This window comes from Salmo salar, chromosome 20, assembly GCF_965601325.2.
Source record: "Salmo salar chromosome 20, fSalSal1, whole genome shotgun sequence".
NCBI lineage: Eukaryota > Metazoa > Chordata > Actinopteri > Salmoniformes > Salmonidae > Salmo > Salmo salar.
Genome location: NC_138310.1, coordinates 87,221,176 through 87,247,483, shown reverse-complemented (window position 1 = coordinate 87,247,483; position 26,308 = coordinate 87,221,176). Strand labels below are relative to the sequence as shown.

The following is a 26,308-nucleotide window of genomic DNA, read 5'->3' as shown; positions in this document are numbered from 1 at the left end:
ACCAGAGGACATTTCTCCAAATAGTACGATATTTTTTCCCCATGTGCAGTCTGGCTTTTTTATGGCGGTTTTGGAGAAGTGGCTTCTTCCTTGCTGATCGGCCTTTCAGGTTATGTCGATATAGGACTCGTTTTACTGTGGATATAGATACTTTTGTACCTGTTTCCTCTAGCATCTTCACAAGGTCCTTTGCTGTTGTTCTGGGATTGATTTGCACTTTTCGCACCAAAGTAGTTTCATCTCTAGGAGACAGAACACGCCTCCTTCCTGAGCAGTATGATGGCTGCGTGGTCCCATGGTGTTTATACTTGTGTACTATTGTTTGTACAGATGAAGGTGGTACCTTCAGGCGTTTGGAAATTGCTCCAAAGGATGAAACAGACTTGTGGAGGTCTACAATATTTTTTCTGAGGTCTTGGCTGATTTATTTAGATTTTCCCATGATGTCAAGCAAAGAGGCACTGAGCTTGAAGGTAGGCCTTGAAATACATCCACAGGTACACCTACAATTGACTCAAATGATGCCAATTAGCCTATCAGAAGCTTCTAAAGCCATGACATCATTTTCTGTAATTTTCGAAGCTGTTTTAAAGGCACAGTCAACTTAGTGTATGTAAACTTCTGACCCACTGTAATTGTGAAACAGTGAATTATATGCAAAATAATATGTCTGTAAACAATTGTTGGAAAAATACTTGTGTCATGCACAAAGTAGATGTCCTAAACAGTCCAAAATCACATTACACATTTTCACAAACAGTTCCATCCTTATTCATTCATTTTATACAACCATTCGATGTAAGTCTCATACCTGAGACTCTTCTATAAACATGATTATGGTAATGTGGCCGTATTGTCTCTCATGAGTTTCACAAAATTGTACCAAACGGACCAGTTCATAGCTGTATTCTTCACCGATCTTTTACACCTTCTCCAGAACCTGAATATTGTTCGGTTGTCAAGTTCTGTGAGGTAGAAGAAATTCCTTTGTGTGGTCTATGAAAACTCACTCTGTCTCTATACTGTGGCCATGAGGAGAGAATCTCCTCATAGGAATTTACGACCTCTTCTTACAGAGCCTGGTGTCAGGAGTATAGAGGTCGGGGGATGGTGCATAGAAAAGGGCTGGTGCAGAGGGAGGGGGGTCAACTGTGCTCGCTGTACCCAAAGAGGGCAACGTCATGACATACCCCCCCTGGTGGTTTGGATCTTGTTTATCCTGCAAGTTACAAATCAACATAAAATCATGACCATGTGATATCCTGTTTGTAGATCATCGTTACAGTCCCCTCTGGTGGTCGAACTTGGTAGGCTTCTCTGAAAGCGGAGCAGTCCTCCACAAGGATGGGCAGTTGATGTCCTGTTGGTGATCGCCGTTGCAGTCCCCTCTAGTGGTGTACCTTGGTAGGTTCCCTGTAAGCTATGTACGAGTTGTCAGCGGCCGCATTGTTATGAGAATGGCTGTAACCTTTCAACCAAATCTCCTGGTGTTTGTGCTTCAAAACGCTCAGTGGCTGTTGAGGCATGTCAGTCACCACAGCGTCCGCGTGTGGCGACCTCTTCAGTACCTGCGAACTGAGACAAGGATATCGGTCTGTGATATTGTGTTTCACCAGTGGGAGTCATCGGGTCAGTTGCTGGACTGACACCATTAGTGTCATTGTAAGGGGTGACAGTCTCCAACAAAGCGGAAGGTGTATCATCGGAAGCAGAGTATACTCTGCGCATCAATGTTTTTCTTGCTGAGACGGCCGCAGTGCTTGAGGAAGTGTCCGAAGGGCAAGAGAAGTTCATGTCAACTACCGTATTGCACGACTGCAAGGAGGAGGGAAGTTGCTTATTCACACAGACAGCTGGCTCGAAATCATGAAAAGAATGGTCAATCAGGTTGGCTGATGGAATGTGTCGAGATATCATAATATCTCCTTGGATTGGATTCTGCACCACGAGGTCTCTAAACGTCTTTTTCTCAAGGGGTGCTTTCGACAGATACCCCTCGTGAATGACTGCGTTGCAGCTAGCGTTAGGGAAAGACAGTGTGGTCAGTGGAGAAGGAACTGTGGCCTGTGACCATATCTGGTTGGTTTTCCAATCCATCAATGGGAGTAACCGATCCATCAAGTCTGCTCCAAGTAGCAGGGTTACAGTTTCGAGGCTGGTAACATACACAGGGTGCACGAGCGATACGTCCTTGAAGTGTTGTTTCAGCATGACTCTCAATGTGAGAGGTGAGGTAGTCTGAGTGACCCCTCGAAGTGTAGTGTCGCATCGTTCCACTTTTAACCAACGTTTAGTTGGCTTCAAAGCCCTTTTGAGATCATCGAACAATGTTTGAGAGATGAGTGATATTGTCGCACCCGAATCAATTAGCGCGTGACAAGTCAAGCAGTCGTCCAGGACTGTTTCCAGGTATGGCCGTTTAGATTCGTGGTTATTGGACATATTCCCCACAAAGTGGAGTGGTCGTTCGCAACGACGTGATGTGCCATTTCTGTTCAAGGTGGAAGCAGATTGACTTGGGCTTAGGCTTGGCTTTAACGAAGCGTTTGACCTTTTTCTTCGGAACCTTTGTATCATAGTCTATAGACAAAGCCCAGGGGCTTGTTTCTTGATCAAGCGGGCCCTGGATAGGGTCTTGAATGAGAGCGGGAGAAATTTGAACTTTAACGTCCTTGCTATGGGTGTTAATTCCTGCGGACCTGGTGTCCGGTAATTCCCCGTCTAGTCCTTGTGACTTATCTTTTACCCTTTTCTCAAATTGTTCTCGCTTTAGTTCTTCCCGTAGTGGAACTTCTGGAGAACATTGGTCTACGTTTTGATCGTCCTTCAACCCTTTGTTACCCTTGTGCTCTGACACTTTTTGTGGGTTGGGTGCAGGAACGTAGCGAACAGGTCGATTGTAGCGGTAGTCATGTTGATGGCGACGTACTTTACAGTTATTTCGACCGCGGAGGTTATTGGCATCATGGTTTCGTGGTAGAAACTGTTGTTGTGTGTCATCTCTCAACGCTCCAATACCTGATAATGCACCCTCTAACTGGAGTCAGTGCTCCTGGTCAAACTTCAAAACCGAGTGGTCAGGGCTCTTAGCGTTGTGAACTTTTGATGCCTCAAAGCTGTGCTTGCAAGCTCTCTGAGTTATAAGACAGGCAAGCCAACGTGGGCTGCAGGGCCCAAGTAGGTTATGAAGGTGGGATACATATTCGACAGAAACATTTGTTTGAATGGTATCAGCTCTTCCATTCCTGTTTCAGTGAGTAGGCCAAAGTAAGCTGAACGAAGCCTATGATAGTAAGCTTGTGGATGTTCGTTCCGAGCTTGTTTGACGGTGTTAGCCAGTGAGCTATCGTGTTTGCGAGTCGCAGAACCACTGAATTCTAATTTCAAAGCTGTGGCAAGTTTAGCGTAGTCATTTTGCACGTGTTGCTGTTGTAGACGAATGAACCTATTCACGTGTCTATTCGACGTTCGCTTCAACAGGTAAACCCTGTCAGAACCCGTAGCGTTCGAGTATTCATCCAACGCGTCCTCTATGTCAGCTAGGAACGTCTCAGTATCGTTTGGCTGACCTGGAACGGGGTCAAGGTGGGGAAATTCTTGACGAGTTTGTCAAGGTATTCCGCAAAAAGCGGGCGGAGAGGGTTGGCTTCATCCTGTGGAGAGATTGGGGCCGAAAGGCCAAGAGGAGAAGTCAAGCCTTGTTGTTGTTGGCCAAGAGGCGCCATATTACTCAGTGCCGAATGGCCAAGAGGAGAAGACTGATGGACACCTGAGGGAGGCAAGGTCTGAAACCTATCGTCTTTACTCCTGTGAGTACAGGGCTCCGGTTGCTTGGATGGGTAGTCGCACTTTAGAGCGTGACCATTCTGGACTTCCTCCAGATGGTACCTAAGGGTGGTATTCTGCTGCATTGCAGAGTCCACTCGAGCGCTTAGAGTACTGATTTTGGACACGTGAGTGTCGTACTTGCTCCTTTCGGTCTCAAACTTATCTGTCATGGTTTGCAGATAGAGGTCTTGAGTACGGAGCGACAGATTCAGTGATGAGATTTCCTCCGCTTGCTTAGAAATCAATATTTCCATCTTCATCACCTGAGTTCTCTCATCATTCATTTGGTCAGCGACTTCAATGAGTTCTGCTGATTTGTCATCCAACTTTGTCATTGTTTTCATTAACCTCTATGGGCTAGGTGGGACGCTTGCGTCCCACCTACGTAACAGCCACTGCCAGCCTGTGGCGCGATTTTCAAAACCTTAAAAATCCTATTACTTCAATTTCTCAAACATATGACTATTTTACAGCCATTTAAAGACAAGACTCTCGTTAATCTAACCACACTGTCCGATTTCAAAAAGGCTTTACAACGAAAGCAAAACATTAGATTATGTCAGCAGAGTACCAAGCCAGAAATAATCAGACACCCATTTTTCAAGCCAGCATATAATGTCACCAAAACCCAGAAGACAGCTAAATGCAGCACTCACCTTTGATGATCTTCATCAGATGACAACCCTAGGACATTATGTTATACAATACATGCATGTTTTGTTCAATCAAGTTCATATTTATATCAAAAACCAGCTTTTTACATTAGCATGTGACGTTCAGAACTAGCATACCCCCCGCAAACTTCCGGGGAATTCGCTAACATTTTACTAAATTACTCACGATAAACGTTCACAAAAAGCATAACAATTATTTTAAGAATTATAGATACAGACCTCCTCTATGCACTCGATATGTCCGATTTTAAAATAGCTTTTTGGTGAAAGCACATTTTGCAATATTCTAAGTACATAGCCCAGGCATCACGGGCTCGCTATTTAGACACCCGGCAAGTTTAGCACTCACCATAATCATATTTACTATTATAAAAGTTTGATTACCTTTTGTTGTCTTCGTCAGAATGCACACCCAGGACTGCTACTTCAATAACAAATGTTGGTTTGGTCCAAAATAATCCATCGTTATATCCGAATAGCGGCGTTTTGTTCGTGCGTTCCAGACACTATCCGAAATAGTAAAGAAGTGTCGCGCGCATGGCGCAATTCGTGACAATAAAATTCTAAATATTCCATTACCGTACTTCGAAGCATGTCAACCGCTGTTTAAAATCAATTTTTACGACATTTTTCTCGTAGAAAAGCGATAATATTCCGACAGGGAATCTCCTTTTCGGCAAACAGAGGAAAAAATCCCAAAGGCGGGGGCGGTCGGGGTCACGCGCATAAGCCCAGTGTCCCTTGATCGGCCACTTGAGAAAGGCGATAATGTGTTTCAGCCTGGGGCTGGAATGACGACATTCTGTTTTTTCCCGGGCTCTGAGCGCCTATGGACGACGTGGGAAGTGTCACGTTAGAGCAGAGATCCTTAGTAAATGATAGAGATGGAAAAGAAGTTCAAGAAATGGTCAGACAGGCCACTTCCTGTAAAGGAATCTCTCAGGTTTTGACCTGCCATTTGAGTTCTGTTATACTCACAGACACCATTCAAACAGTTTTAGAAAATTTAGGGTGTTTTCTATCCCTATGTAATAAGTATATGCATATTCTAGTTACTGGGTAGGAGTGGTAACCAGATTAAATCGGGTATGTTTTTTATCCAGCCGTGTCAATACTGCCCCCTAGCCCTAACAGGTTAACTGATCATCTTTGGTCTGCAGCGCTTTGAGGAGAACCGTGATACTTTGAGTAACATTCAACAAAACAGCATGCATGTTATCAAGTTGAGCACTCCTGTTTGTAGATAACTCTTCAGATTTATCTAGTTTGGCGTGGACATCATCATATTTTGTTTTGGCTAAATCGAGTTGCTCCTGTAGCATGTGATTTTGTTCCTGTAGAAGACGATTTTGTTAAAGAGCTTGTGCTTGTTCATCGTCATACGTTTTTGCAATTACATTTAATTGTTCAGTTTTCATCGCAGTTCCATAGCTAGCAGAATTTTTCCCTTTTCTGCATTTGTCATTGGTTTCCCGGTTCTCTCCACCTGTCCCTTTATGTCTACTATTACCTGCTCGTGCTTCAGCTGTGCACTGCGGTATTGGACAGATGCCAATCTCGGATGGCAAGACATCAGGGCTAGACTGGAGAGAACCTTTACGAGGCCTGCGCCCGATGGTTGATTTTGGAAAGTGTTGTTGTCTGCTTTTCCACTAATGGCATAATTAGGGTTGGTATCGCTGCTGAGGTCAGAGATCAATCCATTTATGGGTTTAGGTTCACTAATTAGCGGGCGAGTGGGGACTACCCCCTCTGATAGCTTGCACATTATTAGAACATTTGAAAGGAAAAATGTTTTTCCGAATTTTCCAAAGTTTGGTTTTGGAATATGTTGGGAGCTGCAAAGACGATTTTAATCTATTTATAGACGTTAATGAACCATCAGAACTGGACAGTACTGTGGGAGTTGGACGTGAATGAATTCGCAAAAGCAAATTGAATTAATCAATGATAATGATTAATCATACCTGGATAGGCTATCTGGGAATTAAACTTTAAATTAACCTGGGAAGTTGGTTCATCTAGGTTACTATTGCAAAGTTTAAGATGTCTCATTTAATTGGAAGAACCTAGAAAGTTATGTTCGACAATTTAAATAAATAAATTGAATGAGACAATGATATCCAAGCAAGTGAGAGCGTCTGGATTATCATAAAAGTAACCAGTAGTTTAAATGTTTAGGGTACATTCACCACTATGGTATACTTCCCCCTAAGGCCGAAGCCACATGGGATTCACTCCCGTCAGTAATGGGTTTTACTGAATGTGCTTTGCTAAAGCAGATTTTACTGATTAATCTATTTATGATAAATCAAACCTGTATAGCCTATCTGGGAATTAACTTTCAATTAACCTGAGAGCTTTGCTTCATCTACGTTAATGTGGAACAGTTAATCTTGTCTCATTGTAGAAGCCCAATCAATTTGGATATTATTTAAAAGATCCACTTGAAAAGGTAAATCTGGCAATTTCACTTGTTAATTAAATTGAATGAGACGTCGATATCCAGTCAATAGCGATTGGCTGGATATCTTAACCTCCCTGGGCAAGGTGGGACTCTTGCGTCCCACCTAGTCAACAGCCAGTGGAATCGCGTGGTGCGAAATACAAATACCTCATAAATGCTATAACTTCAATTTCTCAAACATATGACTATTTTACACCATTTTAAAGACAAGACTCTCGTTAATCTAACCACATTGTCCGATTTCAAAAAGGCTTTACAGCGAAAGCAAAACATTAGATTATGTCAGGAGAGTACCCTGCCAAAAATAATCACACAGCCATTTTCAAAGCATGCATATATGTCACAAAAAACAAAACCACAGCTAAATGCAGCACTAACCTTTGATGATCTTCATCAGATGACACTCCTAGGTCATTATGTTATACAATACATGCATGTTTTGTTCAATCAAGTTCATATTTATATCAAAAAACAGCTTTTTTCATTAGCATGTGATGTTCAGAACTAGCATACCCACCGCAAACTTCCGGTGAATTTACTAAATTACTCACGATTAACATTCACAAAATACATAACAATTATTTTAAGAATTATAGATACAGAACTCCTTTATGCAATCGCGGTGTCAGATTTGAAAATAGAATATTGCAAAATGTGCTTTTGCCGAAAAGCTGAGTACATAGCCCGGCCATCACGGCTAGCTAATTTGACACCCACCAAGTTTGTCCCTCACCAAACTCAGATTTACTATAAGAAAAATTGGATTACCTTTGCTGTTCTTCGTCAGAATGCACCCCCAGGACTTCTACTTCAACAACAAATGTTGTTTTGGTTCCAAATAATCCATAGTTATATTCAAATAGCTCCGTTTTGTTCGTGCGTTCAGGTCAGTATCCGAAGGGTGACGCGCGAGCGCATTTCGTGACAAAAAATTCCAAATATTCCATTACCATACTTCGAAGCATGTCAAACGCTGTTTAAAATCAATTTTTATGCTATTTTTCTCGTAAAATAGCGATAATATTCCAACCGGGTGACGTTGTATTCATTCAAAGACTGAAAGAAAAAAGGTCTTACTCACATCAGCTACGAAGAGCATGAAAGAAGAGCACAGCCTTCCCTGTGGCTCAGTTGGTAGAGCATGGTGTGTGCAATGCCAGGGTTGTGGGTTTGATTCCCACGGGGGGCCAGTACAAAAAAATGCATGAAATGTATGCATTCATTACTGTAAGTTGCTCTGGATAAGGGTGTCTGCTAAATGACCAAAATGTAAATCACACAGTTGTCTGGAACAGCTGATGCTGTCATGCATGCTTCAGTGTTGCTTGCCTCGAAGTGAGCATAGAAGTTATTCAGCTTGTCTGGTAGGCTTGTGTCACTGTGCAGCTCCAGGCTGTAATTCCCTTTGTAATCTGTAATAGTTTGCAAGCCCTGCCACATCTGACAAGTGTCGGTGTAGTACAATTCAGTCTTAGCCCTGTATTGACACTTTACCTCTTTGATGTTTCGTTGGAGCGCATAGCGGGATTTCTAAGCATCCGGGTTAGAGTCCCGCTCCTTGAAAGCGGCAGGTCTACCCTTTAGCTCAGGGCAGATTTTGCCTGTAATCCATGGCTTCTCATTGGGGTATGTACGTACAGTCACTGTGGGGACAACATCATCGATGCACTTGTTGATGAAGCCAGTGACTGATGTAGCGTACTCCTCAATGCCATCGGAAGAATCGCGGGACATATTCCAGTCTGTGCTAGCAAAACAGTCCTGTAGCTTAGCTTCTGTGTCCTCTGACCACTTCCTTATAGAGTTTTTTTTTGTTGTTGCACTTTTGACATGCTGGTAGAAATTAGGTAAAACAGATTTAAGTTTCCCTGCATTAAAGTCCCAGGCCACTAGGAGTGTCGCCTCTGGATGATCATTTTCCTGTTTGCTTATGGCCCTATACAGCTTGTTGAGTGCTGTCTTAGTGCCAGCCTCGGCTTGTGGTGCTAAATAGACCACTACAAAAAATATAGATGAAACTCTCTTGGTAAATAGTGTGGTCTACAGCTTCTCATGAGATACTCTACCTTAGGCAAGCAACATCTTGAGTCTTCCTTAATATTAGATTTCGCACACCAGCCGTTATTTACAAATAGACACAGACCGCCACCCCTTGTCTTACAGGCAGCTGTTCTATCTTGCCGATGGACCGAAAACCCAGCCAGCTGTATGTTATTCATATCGTTGTTCAGCCACAATTCGGTGAAACATAGCCAATTACATTTTTTAATGTCCAGTTGGTAGGATATCCTTGATCGGAGCTAATCCGTTTTGTTATCCAATGACTGGCTAATAGGACTGATGGTAGAGGGGGTTTACTCACTCGCCTACGATTTCTCAGAAGGCAGCCTGACCTCTGTCCCCTTTTTCTCCGTCTTTTCTTCACGCAAATGATGGGGATTTGGACCCGTTCCCAAGAAAGCAGTATATCCTTCAGGTCGGACTCGTTAAAGAAAAAATGTTTGTCCAGTTCGAGGTGAGTTATCGGTGTTCTGATGTCCAGAAGGTATTTTTGGTCATAAGTGATGGTAGCAGCAACATTATGTACAAAATAAGTTTTAAAAAAAAGTTACAAACAACACAAAAAAATTTAAAATAGCACAGTTGGTTAGGAGCACGTAAAATGGCAGCCATCCCTCCGGCGCCATTCTTTCTTTCTTACTGTATGATCCTGGAGTTTAGCCAGTATCATACGGTGATCTGTCCAGCATTCTGCACCCCTCATGGCACGTGTCAGCAGGACGTCATTAGTGTCAAAACATCTAACTATGATGTAGACGATCAGACGCCAGTGTATGGAGCGTGGGTACATCCATGATGTTTTATATTTGTTCTTCTGCTGGACCAAGGTGTTAGAGACAATGAGGTCGTGCTCGGCATATAGAGTTAGCAGTCTTATGCCGTTCTCATTGACCTGGCCAACACCATGCCTACCCAGCACTCCAACTCCACATCCTGTTGTTCTGTCCCACCCTAGCGTTGAAGTCACCCAGCAGAAATATCTTGTCATTCCTGGGGAAACGGTGAACGGCCTCATCTAGTGACTGGTAGAAGCAGTCCTTTGCCTCATTTTCAGAAGAGTAGCATAATGCATTTTGGCTAGGGGGATACGGAGAGACATGAGTCTTTCACTTATGCCGACAGGTGTTTCAGTGAGGCTGGGTAGAAAGTAGTTCTTATTTTCCAGTCCCACACTGTGCTAATGTTGTCCACCCAGAGGGTAACCTTTCCAGAAGGAGGCGTAACCTTCTCCCTTCTCTTTCAGGGAACCTTCATCCATGAACCTGGTCTCACTCAGGGCAGCAATCAAAGCGGTTCTCCGATGGGGTCTGTTGCTATTATCGTCAGTGTCCAAAGGAGTTCTGATGTTTATTATTTTCTTTAGCATTTTTAGACCGCTGAGTGGAACTCCCGATAGGTGCGGTAGCCTATCCAGGATGGAGTGAACGGGCAATTCTTAGGCCACCTTTTCTAGGCCTCTCCCCAGCTGGGGTTAGCAGTGTGGCTCCTAAATATGGCTGCTCAGTCTCATAGAGGTCTGCAGAGAGCAGCTGCCACTCAATTCCCAGCTGCTGGCGACCATAATAGTCCTGTGCCGCTGGCATGCAGGGGTCTGATTAAGTGGCACCCGGTGCATTCCCCCGTCACCAGACACTGCCAGATATTAGTCCGGTTTCCGGTTGATGGCTTCACTGAGGTCAGAAGTGGATACCTGCGCAAAGGAAGTTATTTAAAGTGCCACAGAGGGTGCCCAATCCCCAACAGCACTACTTCACTGTAGGAAGGTGAAATTCCAGTGGCAAGGGTTGAAACCCAGGACAACCAGTACCTTCCACAGCTGCAGGAGTCTGCCGAAACCCCAGTCTGTCGGCGTCCGCCTAATGCGCGCCGCCAGGATGCTGCTTTTCTTTCAAGGTGTGCTCTCCTAGCCTTTGTCGTAGCAGACTAACCCACAAGGCAGTGGGACAGTGGTTGATGGCTGCCAAGACGTGTCCACACAAAGGTGTGCCTGTAAAGATGCATCTCTGGGGCCCACTGCTGCTCCAAGATCCCCTGCCGGTTAGCCTGGAGTTTCAAGAGAACCAGTTATCGTGTACCGCCGCGAGGAGGCCAGACAGGAGTCTTGGTCATGGAGAGGCTTTGTACCGACAAGGGGAGACTTGTGCATGAAGCTACTCCCCAATTCACCACAAGGGCTAGCCGGCGGCAGCGAGCTGTAAGCGAGAGTATGAAAGCACCTGCTAAGTGGGCATGCAACTAACCTCTACCTAGGTACTACTGCACTAGATGCGTCACATGCATCCAGAAGTTTCCCACACACGCAGACACAGACACACACACACCATAAGACCTGATAGTGTCAACTCTAAATGACTGTTGTGGTGTGCTGGATCTTTATATGACACCAGTGTATTATTCCAGGGGATCTTTAATTCCCCAATCAGAGTCATCACTTATTAGAAAACCTGATGTCCACCTGTGATTCACAGGGCTCACTGCATGACAATCTCATGCATTATGTATCGGTGCCTAGGATACACTAGTAGCCAGATAATAGGAAAAGAAAATCATTGAGACCAATTCGGAGAGGAGAGGAGGAGGGGAGAGGAGTAGAGGAGGCTGGGGAGATGGAGAGAATGGACGGGAGAGAAGGGGGCAGGATCGTTGGGAAGGTGATGTTGGGAACATGACTCAGTAAAGTGTGTTTAATTAACAAAGGTGTTGCGGAGGAAGTCTCAGGGCGAGTGGACAACTCAGTGAACGAAGGAAAGTGGTCAATAACAGGAAAGAAAGATCGAAAATCAATGCCCAGCAGGCCAGTTAAGGTCTACAGGAAAGGAGGGGGAGAGGAGAGGATGACGCAGGGGGGAGGAAGGGGAGTGGTGGAGCAATTTTGATTTCACTAACTAGGGGTGAATTCACTGACGAAGGGTGATTTCACTGACGAAGGGTTTGAATTCACTGATGAGGGCTGATTTCACTGACCGGGGGGGGGGGGGGGGGGGTGATTTCATGGAAATTGAGAGGGAGAAAGGGAGGGAGGGAGGGAGGGAGAAAGGAAATGCATACAAATTCTGGCCAATCCCTGATTAGTTTGATTCCATAAGGAAATATGCTGTTGCTTCAGTATCCCCACCCACTATTAGTATTACAGTACTTTATTGAGCGAAACCACGCTCTAACCTCATTGGCTAAGAAGTGGGTTTGCTAAAAATACCCTTCAGAAAAAGGGGCATACATGTTTTAGTCTCTATCATAGTGTGACATTAAAAATAAACAGCAGGGGGATGCTGCTGTTGACCACTGTTGAACTAAACGTTTGTGGGTTATTTGCTTAAACTTGGCGTAATTCCTTTTTTAGAATATTGAGCTAGCTTTGTTTTTTGTTGTACTTGAAATGGAAGAAAATTAAACTCACAATGTTCAGATTTCTTCCTACCTTTGTGTTTTGCTCTCCTCCCCCTTTCTTTCCATCTATTGGGAGATGGAAAGCTACCTACACTGCAGCATCTAAGGCCTCAATAAGTCATTCCTATCTTACCTACATTATAATGAGGTCTCAATAAGTCATTCCTATCTTACCTACATTATAATGAGGTCTCAATAAGTCATTCCTATCTTACCTACATTATAATGAGGTCTCAATAAGTCATTCCTATCTTACCTACATTATAATGAGGTCTCAATAAGTCATTCCTATCTTACCTACATTTTAATGAGGTCTCAATAAGTAATTGATATCTTACCTACATTATAATGAGGTCTCAATAAGTTATTCCTATCTTACCTACATTATAATGAGGTCTCAATAAGTCATTCCTATCTTACCTACATTATAATGAGGTCTCAATAAGTCATTCCTATCTTACCTACATTATAATGAGGTCTCAATAAGTCATTCCTATCTTACCTACATTATAATGAGGTCTCAATAAGTAATTCCTATCTTACCTACATTTTAATGAGGTCTCAATAAGTAATTGATATCTTACCTACATTATAATGAGGTCTCAATAAGTCATTCCTATCTTACCTACATTATAATGAGGTCTCAATAAGTCATTCCTATCTTACCTACATTATAATGAGGTCTCAATAAGTCATTCCTATCTTACCTACATTATGATAATGAGGTCTCATTAAGTCACATCTCCCTATCTTACCTGCATTATGATAATGAGGTCTCAATAAGTCATTCCGATCTTACCTGCATTATGATAATGAGGTCTCAATAAGTCATCCCTATCTTAACAGCATTATGATGATGCAGCTGGCCTGTTGGGACAGTTACGATGAGGTAGACATATGATTACCAGCCCCTTCTTTTTGTTGGCCAACCAGGAGCCTTCTCTGGGTTTAATTTCCCTCAGAGGTATAGGACAGCTGTTAGAACAGGGCTAATATATCTTATTGAGAGAGTGAGACAGATCAGGGCTAATATCTCTTATTGAGAGAGTGAGACAGATCAGGGCTAACAGCTCTTATTGAGAGAGTGCGACAGATCAGGGCTAATAACTCTTATTGAGAGAGTGATACAGATCAGGGCTAATATCTCTTATTGAGAGAGTGCGACAGATCAGGGCTAATATCTCTTATTGAGAGAGTGCGACAGATCAGGGCTAACAGCTCTTATTGAGAGAGTGAGACAGGAGACAGATAGACAGTATCTCGCTCTCCTTCCTCCCTTTTGTATTCCACTCCTCTCTCTTCTCCTCTCACTCTCCCTGTCTGTCCTCTATACCTCTACCCTGTCTCGCTCTCTCTCTCTCTCTCTCTCTCTCTCCCTTTCTGTCTGTCTGTCTGTCTGTCTGTCTGTCTGTCTGTCTGTCTGTCTGTCTGTCTGTCTGTCTGTCTGTCTGTCTGTCTGTCTGTCTGTCTGTCTGTCTGTCTGTCTGTCTGTCTGTCTGTCTGTCTGTCTGTCTGTCTGTCTGTCTGTCTGTCTGTCTGTCTGTCTGTCTGTCTGTCTGTCTGTCTGTCTCTTGCTCCCTCCTTCTCCCTCTTTCCTAACATCTGCCTGACAACAAGACAGCCTCTTTTGTGTGTGTGTGTGTGACCAGCATTGCGGTTTTCATCAGCCCCGTCACTCACAGATGAGCGTTGCGGTGGAGTCCCTTTTGTCTAGGCGCAGGTCTGAGAAGCTAGTGTCTTCACAGAAAAGTCACATCCATCACACACACACACACAAACCAGTCCAGTTTAGATATCCTGTTCTTTCACATCAGTCCAGTAGAAAGAGAGGAGAGGAGAAAAGGAAGCAGCTGTAGACTATTGAGACGCACCCCAGGTCTTGTCTGGATATGAGTGCGACACGTCAACCTCACCATGCATGTACTGCCCCCTGCTGGATGACTCAGGAATATATTAACCATGTTTTAATGGTCGTCGATTTGAAAAACGAAATATTTGTACTTGATTGATTAAGTGAGAGAAGGGGAACATTATGAGATTTATGAGTGTAATTATTTCTGAATGGTAATTGGCAGCTGTGTGTTTCTTTGATAAATTCATTAAGCCTTTTTGTTCATTTATTCCCATCGGTTTATAGATGGTCCCTTTCTACACACAACAGGGATAAATATACACTTCAATTATTAAACCCTTCCTCATTATTCTATTTAACTAGGCAAGTCAGTTAAGTACAAATTCTTATTTTCATTGACGGCCTAGGAACAGTGGGTTAACTGCCTTGTTCAGGGGCAGAACAAAAGGTTCTTACCTTGTCAGCTCGGAGATTCAATCTTGCGACCTTTCGGTTACTGACCCAACCCTCTAACCACTAGGCTACCTGCCGCCTGTTGATTTTCTGGTGTATGTGTGTGTATGCTTCTTAATTATTTATTTATTTTTGTCTCATCTGAAGAAGAAAAAAAAAGAAAAGGACTGTATATATACTCCTTTCTGGTCTCGTCTCCTCTTTTTGTGTTTCCATGTATCATGATGATGTATGGTTTGGTAACAACCTGTTCTGTCAAGTAACATTTTGAACAGCAGGTGTTAATTATGCTTTCTCTCTTTTCTCTTGGATTCTGTCTGTCTGTCTGTCTGTCTGTCTGTCTGTCTGTCTGTCTGTCTGTCTGTCTGTCTGTCTGTCTGTCTGTCTGTCTGTCTGTCTGTCTGTCTGTCTGTCTGTCTGTCTGTCTGTCTGTCTGTCTGTCTGTCTGTCTGTCTGTCTGTCTGTCTGTCTGTCTGTCTGTCTGTATCCCTCCCTCCCTCCCTCCTTTCCCCAGGTGTGTCGGGAGTACCAGAGAGGTAACTGTACGCGGGGTGAGAATGACTGTCGCTTCGCCCACCCCTCAGACAGCACCATGATAGACACCAACGACAACACCGTGACCGTGTGTATGGACTACATAAAGGGTCGCTGCTCCAGGGAGAAGTGTAAATACTTCCACCCTCCAGCCCACCTGCAGGCCAAGATAAAGGCTGGCCAACACCAGGTCAACCAGGCTGCTGCCGCGGCAGCCATGGTAGGTATCCCTCTGTAACACCCCCCCAGCCACCCCTATCAAACCTCACCTATGTCCGAAAACCTGTCCCTTTCCCCCCACCCCCTGTCATCGCCCCCTCAGCCTCCCCCTTTCCTCTCTCATCCCCTCACACCATCTAGACTACCCAGCAGACACTAAAGGTAATGTGAACTTATTTAAGCAGCTAGCTAGATTTAATGTCTAATGCTACAGGGGTGACTTAATGCCCCTTCCCCTCCTGCCCCCTTTTATTTTTCCGGTTCAAATGTTACTATGCTGTGTAACACGTGTTATAACTGCTGTTATAACTGCATATATTGTTAGGCTTACTAGAGCCGCTGAAGCAATACTTTCTCCTATTATAGATACAGTAGGACTACTTGAAATTCAATTAAACAGCATTGGTTTGTCTAACCAATAGCCATTAATGATGTCAAGACCATAGTGTTTACAGTAACAACCCTACAGCCATTAATGATGTCAAGACCATAGTGTTTACAGTAACAACCCTACAGCCATTAATGATGTCAAGACCATAGTGTTTACAGTAACAACCCTACAGCCATTAATGATGTCAAGACAATAGTGTTTACAGTAACAACCCTACAGCCATTAATGATGTCAAGTCCATAGTGTTTACAGTAACAACCCTACAGCCATTAATGATGTCAAGACAAGAGTGTTTACAGTAACAACCCTACAGCCATTAATGATGTCAACACCATAGTGTTTACAGTAACAACCCTACAGCCATTTATGATGTCAACACCATAGGGTTTACAGCCATTAATGATGTCAAGACCAAAGTGTTTACAGTAACAACTCTACAGCCATTCATGATGCCAAGACCACAGTGTTTACAGTAACAACCCGAATGCCATTAATGATGTCAAGGCCATAGTGTTTACCATAACACCCCAACAGCCATTAATGATGTCAAGTCCATAGTGTTTACAGTAACAACCCTACAGCCATTAATGATGTCAAGTCCATAGTGTTTACAGTAACAACCCTACAGCCATTAATAATGTCAAGACAATAGTGTTTACAGTAACAACCCTACAGCCATTAATGATGTCAAGTCCATAGTGTTTACAGTAACAACCCTACAGCCATTAATGATATCAAGACCATAGTGTTTACAGTAACAACCCTACAGCCATTAATGATGTCAAGACCATAGTGTTTACAGTAACAACCCTACAGCCATTAATGATGTCAAGACCAAAGTGTTTACAGTAACAACCCTACAGCCATTAATGATATCAAGACCATAGTGTTTACAGTAACAACCCTACAGCCATTAATGATATCAAGACCATAGTGTTTACAGTAACAACCCTACAGCCATTAATGATATCAAGTCCATAGTGTTTACAGTAACAACCCTACAGCCATTAATGATGTCAAGACCATAGTGTTTACAGTAACAACCCTACAGCCATTAATGATGTCAAGACCACAGTGTTTACAGTAACAACTCTACAGCCATTCATGATGTCAAGACCACAGTGTTTACAGTAACAACCCTACAGCCATTAATGATATCAAGACCATAGTGTTTACAGTAACAACCCTACAGCCATTAATGATATCAAGACCATAGACCTGTTGTTTGTTGTATATTGCACTCCAATGAATTGTTTTTTGTTTGTTTTTTTGTTTTGTTGGGTTTTTTTCTCACCAACCCAAACTCCACTGCTGCCCCCATGATGCTCCTCTGCTTGCTGGTTTATGTTAATGCGCTTGAATCCCATTGGCCCGTTGCCATCATGTGCTCGCTGCCTGCTAAATAAGACTCAGATGGCTGTCAAATCACTGAAGCGACCCCTCGACGCAACCTTTGACCTGGTACTATGACCTTTCACCTTTTAGCTTGGCATGCAGCTCTGTTATGGTAGATTCAAACTAAATCCATCTCAGTTAGTTACTGTTTACTAACCATTTCATTGATGGGGTGATGAATTGATTGTGGCAATACTGTTAACTAAACGCTTCATTGATGGGGTGAAGATTTGGGGTAAAATGGTACCCAGTTAATTCACCTAAGTGTCCCTTTCCATTCTGTCTCTATGTCAACAAGGGAAGGAGGCGGAAATTGCAAAACCCGTACAGGGCCTTAGTATTCGTATTAGTATACTGTCGACAGTCAGTTCATCCCTGATAGTCTATTAATCCTTAGTAACACGACTTGAACGTCTATTTGGAGTTCATTTAGTGAATGCAGTAGTTAAAAGCGTGACTAGTGTCTATTCAGTATAAATATATGGCACGTTTATGATATATTTTCTTATTATTACCAGTTTTGCATGTGGAATTCTGGTGGATGGGTGGGCTTCTAGAGGGACTTCAGAATGAACAAGGCTTCTACTGTTAAGCATGGAGCTAAAAGTGCAGCTTTTCTGTTAACATCATTTCTGTTGTCACCCATGATTACTAGTACAATCATTACTGTCATTGTTTTGTAGAGGTCCTAATATGTTATCAAGTATGTGTTATAATTGCTTGTTTATTTTCAGTGGTGGTAAAAGTACCCCAATTGTCATACTTGAGTAAAAGTAAAGATACCTTCATAGAAAATGACTCAAGTAAAAGTTCACGCAGTAAAATACTACTTGAGTAAAAGTCTAAAAGGATTTGATTTTAAATATACTTAAGTATCAAAAGTAAAAGTGTAAATCATTTCAAATTCCTTATATTAAGCAAACCAGACGGCACAATTTTCTCTTCTTTTTATATTGACGGATAGCCAGGACCACAATCCAACACTCAGACATCACTTACAAATGAAGCATTTGTGTTTAATGAGTCTGCCAGATCACAGGCAGTAGGGATGATCAGGGACATTCTCTTGATAAGTAGGTGAATTAGACCATTTTCCTTTTAAAATGTAACGAGTACTTTTGGTGTCAGGGAAAATCACTGGATTAAAAAGTACATTACTTTCTTTAGGACTGTAGTGAAGTAAAAGTTGTCAAAAATATAAATAGTAATGTACAGATACCCAAAAAACTACTCAAGTAGTACTATAAAGTATTTTTACTTCAGTACTTTACACCACTGTTTATTTTTGCATTATTCATACTTCGCAGTACTACATTATTTCTGTCTATATTGTTTGTATGTTGGTAAATACCTTTATTGTTATTACTAGTTATCACAATTCCTAGACCAGCACCACTGTCTTGCTTTAGTAGAAGTAGAGTAACAGACCACTGTCTTGATATAGGACTAGTGTTACATAGACCACTGCTTGCTTTAAAAGGACTAGTGTTACATAGAACACTGCTTGTTTTAGAAGGACTAGTGTTACATAGAACACTGCTTGTTTTAGAAGGACTAGTGTTACATAGAACACTGCTTGTTTTAGAAGGACTAGTGTTACATAGAACACTGCTTGTTTTATAAGGACTAGTGTTACATAGAACACTGCTTGCTTTAGAAGGACTAGTGTTACATAGAACACTGCTTGCTTTAGAAGGACTTGCTTATTTTTGGTTCAAAATGATTGCTTCATGGAGATGCCTTTCTATTCTAATGAAATTATTTATTCTCCCTGTCTTTGATTCCACTTCCACAATTTTTTCTTGTCCCCCCCACCCCCCTGCTCCTTCTATCCTTTTGTTTTGTGTTTCCCCTCCATCGGGTCCCTCTATCAGGGGCTCTCACCTGTTTTACCTCCATTACCAAAGAGACCCACACTTGAAAAAGCCAACGGTGCCACTGCCATGTTCAACGCCGCTGGCATGTTCCAGTACCAACAGGCCCTGGCCAACATGCAATTTCAGCAGCAGTTCATCCCATCAGGTAGGCCTTGACCTTTCACCTTTCACCTCTCAACTGGCCGCGACCCCTGAAGTCAAGTCTGATACTGCTGACCTCCATTCACAAACCCAAATCCTTACCCATAAAATCTTTGGTTTCACGCTCCTTACCCATAAAACCTTTGGTTTCAGCCTCCTTACCCATAAAACCTCTGGGTTCAGGCTCCTTACCAATAAAACGTTTGGTTTCAGGCTTCTTACCCGTAAAACCTCTGGCTTCAGGCTCCTTACCCATAAAACCTCTTTCTTCGGGCTCCTTACCATAAAACCTCTGGCTTCAGGCTCCTTACCCATAAAACCTCTTTCTTCGGGCCTGCACAGCACACATATAGTACCAGTCAAAAGTCCGTACACACCTACCCATTTCCAGGGTTATTCTTTATTTTTACTATTTTCTACGTTGTAGACTAATCGTGAAGACATCAAAACTATGAAATCATGTAGTAACCAAAAGTGTTAAACAAATCAAAAAACATTTCATATTTGAGATTCTTCAAAGTAGCCAAAGTAGCCCTTTGCCTTGATGACAGCTTTGCACACACTTGGCATTCTCTCAACCAGCTTCATTAGGTAGTGACCTGGAATGCATTTCAATTAACAGGTGTGCCTTGTTAAAAGTTAATTTGTGGAATTACTATCCTTCTTAATGCGTTTCAGCCAATCAGTTGTGTGTGACAAGGTAGGGGTGGTATACAGAAGATAGCCCTATTTGGTAAAAGACCAAGTCCATATTATGACAAGAACAGATCAAATTAGTGAAGAGAAATGACAGTCCATCATTACTTTAAGACATGAAGGTCAGTCAATATGGAACATGTCAAGAACTTTGAAAGTTTCTTCAAATACGGTCACAAAAACCATCAAGCACTATGATGAAACTGGTTCTCATGAGGACCGCCACAGGAAAGGATGACCCAGAGTTACCTCTGCTGCAGAGGTTAAATTCATTAGAGTTACCAGCCTCGGAAATTGTAGCCCAAATTAATTCTTCACAGAGTTCAAGTAACAGACACATCTCAACATCAACTGTTCAGAGGAGACTGCGTGAATCAAGCCTTCGTGGTCGAATTGCTGCAAAGCAACCACTTCTAAAAGACACCAATTAGAGATGAAGAGATGTGCTTGGGCAAAGAAACATGAGCAATGGACATTGGACCGGTGGAAATCTGTCCTTTGGGCTGATTTTGATTTGTTTAGCACTTTTTTGGTTACTACATGTTTCCATATGTGTTTGTTCATAGTTGTGATGCTTTTACTATTATTCTACAATGTTAAAAATAGTACAAATAAAGAAAAACCTTTGAATGAGTAGGTGTGTCCAAACTTTTGACTGGTAGTGTAGTTCTAATTGAACTTTCATGTTGCAGTATCCCTGGTGAAACACTAACACAAACAAACACACACATACACCAGAACACTGGCACAACCCTGGTCCGACCCACTTACACCAGTCTGAGAACACTGGCACCACCCTAAGATGACAGCAAAGTAATCTTAACCTCTGTCTCACAGTCCTCTCACAGTCCTGTTATGTAAAAATAGCCGGCATGGATTGGGTCCAGTGAGTGTTACTGCTGGTTAAAAGTGGGATGGTGTAGGGGCCTTGAAGAAAAAAATGGGCCAGTGTTTTAGAAAAAACCAGGCCGATATCTGTTCTCAGTCCATCCCTGCTGTCAAGCCACAGTAGTCCAAGTCCACATTGAGAGAAATGGATGAAGCTCGTCCATAACCACTCTGGGCCAACTTTACATAGGAGAAGTATTACAAGAGAGACAGTTTCCAACTTGCCCTGGCATGTAATTCATCTTGGAAAGTTATTGGCTGATGTGACTAGTCATTCACCTTTTTCCCTTTTTAAGACTTACATTTCCCCTGGATGACTGGTGCTAAAACGTAGGTCTTGTCAATAGTGTTTTGAAGCAACATTATCATAGCTACTGAAACACACTTCGACACACAACATCTGTCTGTGTGCTTTATGGTCTCTGTATGTTTATGTGCATTTAGTACCGACCATGATTCTATCTGTAAAGAGTGACCACTGTTAACAGTAATGATTATCATTAATGAATGATTAATGCCAGTAGAGGGGCTCCAGAGTGGTGCAGCGGTCCGAGACACTGCATCTCAATGCAAGAGGCATCACTGTAGTCCCTGGTTCGATTCCAGGCTGTATCACAGGCAGCCGTGATTGGGAGTCCCATAGGGCGGCGCACAATTGGCCGGGTTTGTCCGGGTTAGGCCGTCATTATAAATAAGAATTTGTTGTTAACTGACTTGCCTAGTTAAATCAAGGTTAAATATATACTGCTCAAAAAAATAAAGGGAACACTTAAACAACACAATGTAACTCCAAGTCAATCACACTTCTGTGAAATCAAACTGTCCACTTAGGAAGCAACACTGATTGACAATACATTTCACATGCTGTTGTGCAAATGGAATAGACAACAGGTGGAAATTATAGGCAATTAGCAAGACACCCCCAATAAAGGAGTGGTTCTGCAGGTGGGGACCACAGACCACTTCTCAGTTCCTATGCTTCCTGGCTGATGTTTTGGTCACTTTTGAATGCTGGCGGTGCTTTCACTGTAGTGGCAACATGAGACGGAGTCTACAACCCACACAAGTGGCTCAGGTAGTGCAGCTCATCCAGGATGGCACATCAATGCAAGCTGTGGCAAGAAGGTTTGCTGTGTCTGTCAGCGTAGTGTTCAGAGCATGGAGGCGCTACCAGGAGACAGGCCAGTACATCAGGAGACGTGGAGGAGGCCGTAGGAGGGCAACAACCCAGCAGCAGGACCGCTACCTCCGCCTTTGTGCAAGGAGGAGCACTGCCAGAGCCCTGCAAAATGACCTCCAGCAGGCCACAAATGTGCATGTGTCTGCTCAAACGTTCAGAAACAGACTCCATGAGGGTGGTATGAGGGCCCGACGTCCACAGGTGGGGGTTGTGCTTACAGCCCAACACCGTGCAGGACGTTTGGCATTTGCCAGAGAACACCAAGATTGGCAAATTCGCCACTGGCGCCCTGTGCTCTTCACAGATGAAAGCAGGTTCACACTGAGCACATGTGACAGATGTGACAGAGTCTGGAGACGCCGTGGAGAACGTTCTGCTGCCTGCAACATCCTCCAGCATGACCGGTTTGGCGGTGGGTCAGTCATGGTGTGGGGTGGCATTTCTTTGGGGGGCCGCACAGCCCTCCATGTGCTCGCCAGAGGTAGCCTGACTGCCATTAGGTACCGAGATGAGATCCTCAGACCCCTTGTGAGACCATATGCTTGTGCGGTTGGCCCTGGGTTCCTCCTAATGCAAGACAATGCTAGACCTCATGTGGCTGGAGTGTGTCAGTAGTTCCTGCAAGAGGAAGGCATTGATGCTATGGACCACCCGTTCCCCAGACCTGAATCCAATTGAGCACATCTGGGACATCATGTCTCGCTCCATCCACCAACGCCACGTTGCACCACAGACTGTCCAGGAGTTGGCGGATGCTTTAGTCCAGGTCTGGGAGGAGATCCCTCAGGAGACCATCCGCCACCTCATCAGGAGCATGCCCAGGCGTTGTAGGGAGGTCATACAGGCACATGGAGGCCACACACACTACTGAGCCTCATTTTGACTTGTTTTAAGGACATTACATCAAAGTTGGATCAACCTGTAGTGTGGTTTTCCACTTTAATTTTGAGTGTGACTCCAAATCCAGACCTCCATGGGTTGATAAATTGGATTTCCATTGATTATTTTTGTGTGATTTTGTTGTCAGCACATTCAACTATGTAAAGATAAAAGTATTTAATAAGATTATTTCATTCATTCAGATCTAGGATGTGTTATTTTAGTGTTCCCTTTATTTTTTTGAGCAGTGTATATATATTTTTTAAGATGCAAGTTAAATATGTCTTTATTCACTGCATGGTAGTTGATGTATCACCTGTGTGATGCGTTTTAATGTACTGTATACACTGTAACCGTAACAACACTCTCTACCTCTGTGGACACTGTCTTGTAATGGGTTGTGTTGATTTCTTCTCTCCATCTCCTTTTCCAATCCCCTTCCTGTTGCAATGCATGATGGGCAGGCTCGATATTGTGCATGACACCTGCAACAAGTGTTGGTAGGTGCCAGCTTTCCTTCCTCATTACCTTTAAGCCTTTTCAGTCCCTCACATTCCATCTCAAGCCATCAGGGCAGCCATTTTCCACTCTGCGAGAAAGGGGGCCTCTCAATAGTCCAAAGTAGCTTCACATCATCGTCTGCTTCCCTTCATAAAGAGATAGATAAAGATAGATAGATAGGTTTTATGTACACATACAAATACTTACTTACAAGCCCTTAACCAACAATGCAGTTTTAAGAAAATAGAGTTAAGAAAATATTTACTAAATAAACTTAAGCAGTTATTAAAAATAAATCAAAAGTAAAACAATAAAATAACAATAACGAGGCTATATATAGGGGGTACCGGTACTGAGTCAATATGCGGGGTACAGGTTAGTCGAGTTAATTTGTACATGTAGGTAGGAGTAAAGTGACTATGCATAGATAATTAACAGCGAGTAGCAGCAGTGTAAAATCAAATGGGGGGGGGGATAGTCTATGACTAGAGTGACTGTAGTCTTCGACAATTTTTGGGGCCTTCCTCTGACACCGCCTAGTATATAGGTCCTGGATTGCAGGAAGCTTGGCCGTATGCATTACCCTCTGTAGCGTGTTTGGTCCATGATAGTTTGTTGGTGATGTGAACATCAAGGAACTTGACACTTTCGACCCGCTCCACTACAGCCCCCGTCGATCTGAATGGCAGCATGTTTAGCCCTCCTTTTTCTGTAGTCCACGGTCATCTCCTTTGTCTTGCTCACGTTGAGGGAGAGGTTGTTGTCCTGGGACCACACTGCCAGGTCTCTGACCTTCTCCCAATAGGCTGGTGATGGTGTTAGAGTCATGCATGGCCACACAGTGGAGTACAGGAGGGGACGAAGCACGTACCCCTGAGGGGCCCCCGTGTTGATGATCAGCGTGGCAGGTGTGTTGTTGACTACCTTCACCATTGCAGTGCAGCTTTCATAAGATAATAAGAACATGAGAAATGAAACACGTTAATACAAATATTGTTATATTATCTTCCCTGTCTTGTGTCCGCAATGAAAACAATACAGTATGAAGGAAGGAAGGAAGCAATACAGTACGAAGGAAGCAATACGGTACGAAGGAAGCAATACAGTACGAAGGAAGCAATACAGTACGAAGGAAGCAATAGAGTACGAAGGAAGCAATACAGTATGAAGGAAGCAATAGAGTACGAAGGAAGCAATACGGTACGAAGGAAGCAATACGGTATGAAGGAAGCAATACAGTATGAAGGAAGCAATAGAGTACGAAGGAAGCAATACGGTACGAAGGAAGCAATACAGTATGAAGGAAGCAATACAGTATGAAGGAAGCAATACAGTACGAAGGATTTAGTTATCACTTGACCAGGTGTTGCCTGATGATGGAAAAGAGACAGGGACGTTGTTTTGGTGAGATGTGGCACAAAGTCTTGAAGCACTCTTTCAACTGCTGTCAATAAATATACAGCAGGGATTCTTGACCGTCAAGACAAGGGAAGGGAATTTTTTTTTTTCATAGTTAGAAACTGTATTTTGTTGCATTATTTGTGCTTAAAAATGTTAATTCAGAGGAATTTTTATACGGGAAATGATTTGTAATAGAATTACATTTAATTAACATTTAGATTCACAGCTTGGAGAAAAAAATACAGAGCATTTCATCTTGTATTTCATACCCTGACAGAGTGGGACTGGACTGGATTGGGACAGACTGTGGGTTGCAGACAGGGTTAGTTGTAGTATTATCATATTATTGGTGATGATGGTGGTGCTGGTGGTTCAGTTATAAGATGTGTATTGTTATCGAAATATGAAACATTTTGAAGTACATTTTGAGGATGTTTTTTTTTTACTGTAGGCTAGTTGTTACGGTAACAACTTTACTTGACACCCAGCGTCATAACATGTTATGACACGGTCATAACCATGTCATAGTACGTCATAACAGCTGACATAACTTTTCATAAGCTGTTATATTATGGTCATAACCTGTTATATTATGGTCATAACCTGTTATATTATGGTCACAACCTGTTGTGACATATATTGCGTTATTTTGACACCTACATAAGTGTGTAAAAACACACAAAACCTACCACACAAGGCAAAACATTCCATTACACCATAGTCTACGTGTCAACAGTATGTCTATGTTATATAACATGTTCTGAAACTGACCATATTCAATTATCATTGTAATTGTGCACACATTGATGTCAGACATGCCCCTGCCCCAATGCTCTGTTGCTGATGACTGGGACGAATGCAGGAGCCGATTTCAGGAGCAGGACAAGACACCCTCGTTTTGACTGATGACTGACATAAGGGCATGTACGGGATAGGCCTATCTGGCTTATATGATTATGATGGTCATAATGCTTCTTGACGGTGTCATAAAGTGTATTTTCTACATATTATTGCATTTAAAAAAATAACTGTAAAGAATTCATTACAACAACAAAGGATTTAAGAAACCAACTTTCAAACGAAAGGAAATTTCTTGGCAGGGAAAATAATGATTTGAATAAATTACTCTTATGTAGGTGTCATAATCAACCATAAAATAATTCACTATATGTCACAACAGGTGTAAATATATGGGTCATGACAGTGTTAAGACCCTATTATGACAGGTTATGTCAAGTTATGTCAGCTGTTATGACATATTATGACATGGTTATGACAATGTGAGTGTCAAGTAAAGTGTTGCCGTTGTTTCACCTGTTTCCCTGTGTGTCAACCCCAATTGAATGTTCTCGCTCTCGCTATGCAGTACAAATGCATGGTCATGTTGCTGATGTTTGTCTGTCATATGATGTGCACCATACAGTGCCTTCAGAAAGTATTCATACCCCATGATGTGTTGGATTTGCCCCAAACATAACGCTTTG

General features: G+C 42.8%; 1 protein-coding gene across 7 annotated transcripts in view; it reads left to right on the top strand.

The window, feature by feature from the left end:
- The window catches only part of LOC106581498 (muscleblind-like protein 1), a 155,545-nt gene that overhangs the window by 118,974 nt on the left and 10,263 nt on the right, over nucleotides 1–26,308 (top strand). For 2 of the 7 annotated variants that reach the window (XM_014163581.3, XM_082966781.1), the window contains 5 exons: nucleotides 15,237–15,476; nucleotides 17,274–17,327; nucleotides 19,136–19,283; nucleotides 23,387–23,422; nucleotides 25,102–25,146. In XM_014163581.3, coding sequence (XP_014019056.2) covers nucleotides 15,237–15,476; nucleotides 17,274–17,327; nucleotides 19,136–19,283; nucleotides 23,387–23,422; nucleotides 25,102–25,146 — 523 coding nt within the window. The remainder of the gene's footprint in view (nucleotides 1–15,236; nucleotides 15,477–17,273; nucleotides 17,328–19,135; nucleotides 19,284–23,386; nucleotides 23,423–25,101; nucleotides 25,147–26,308) is intronic. The other 5 variants (XM_082966784.1, XM_082966783.1, XM_082966782.1 and 2 more) reach the window with 5 other exon arrangements.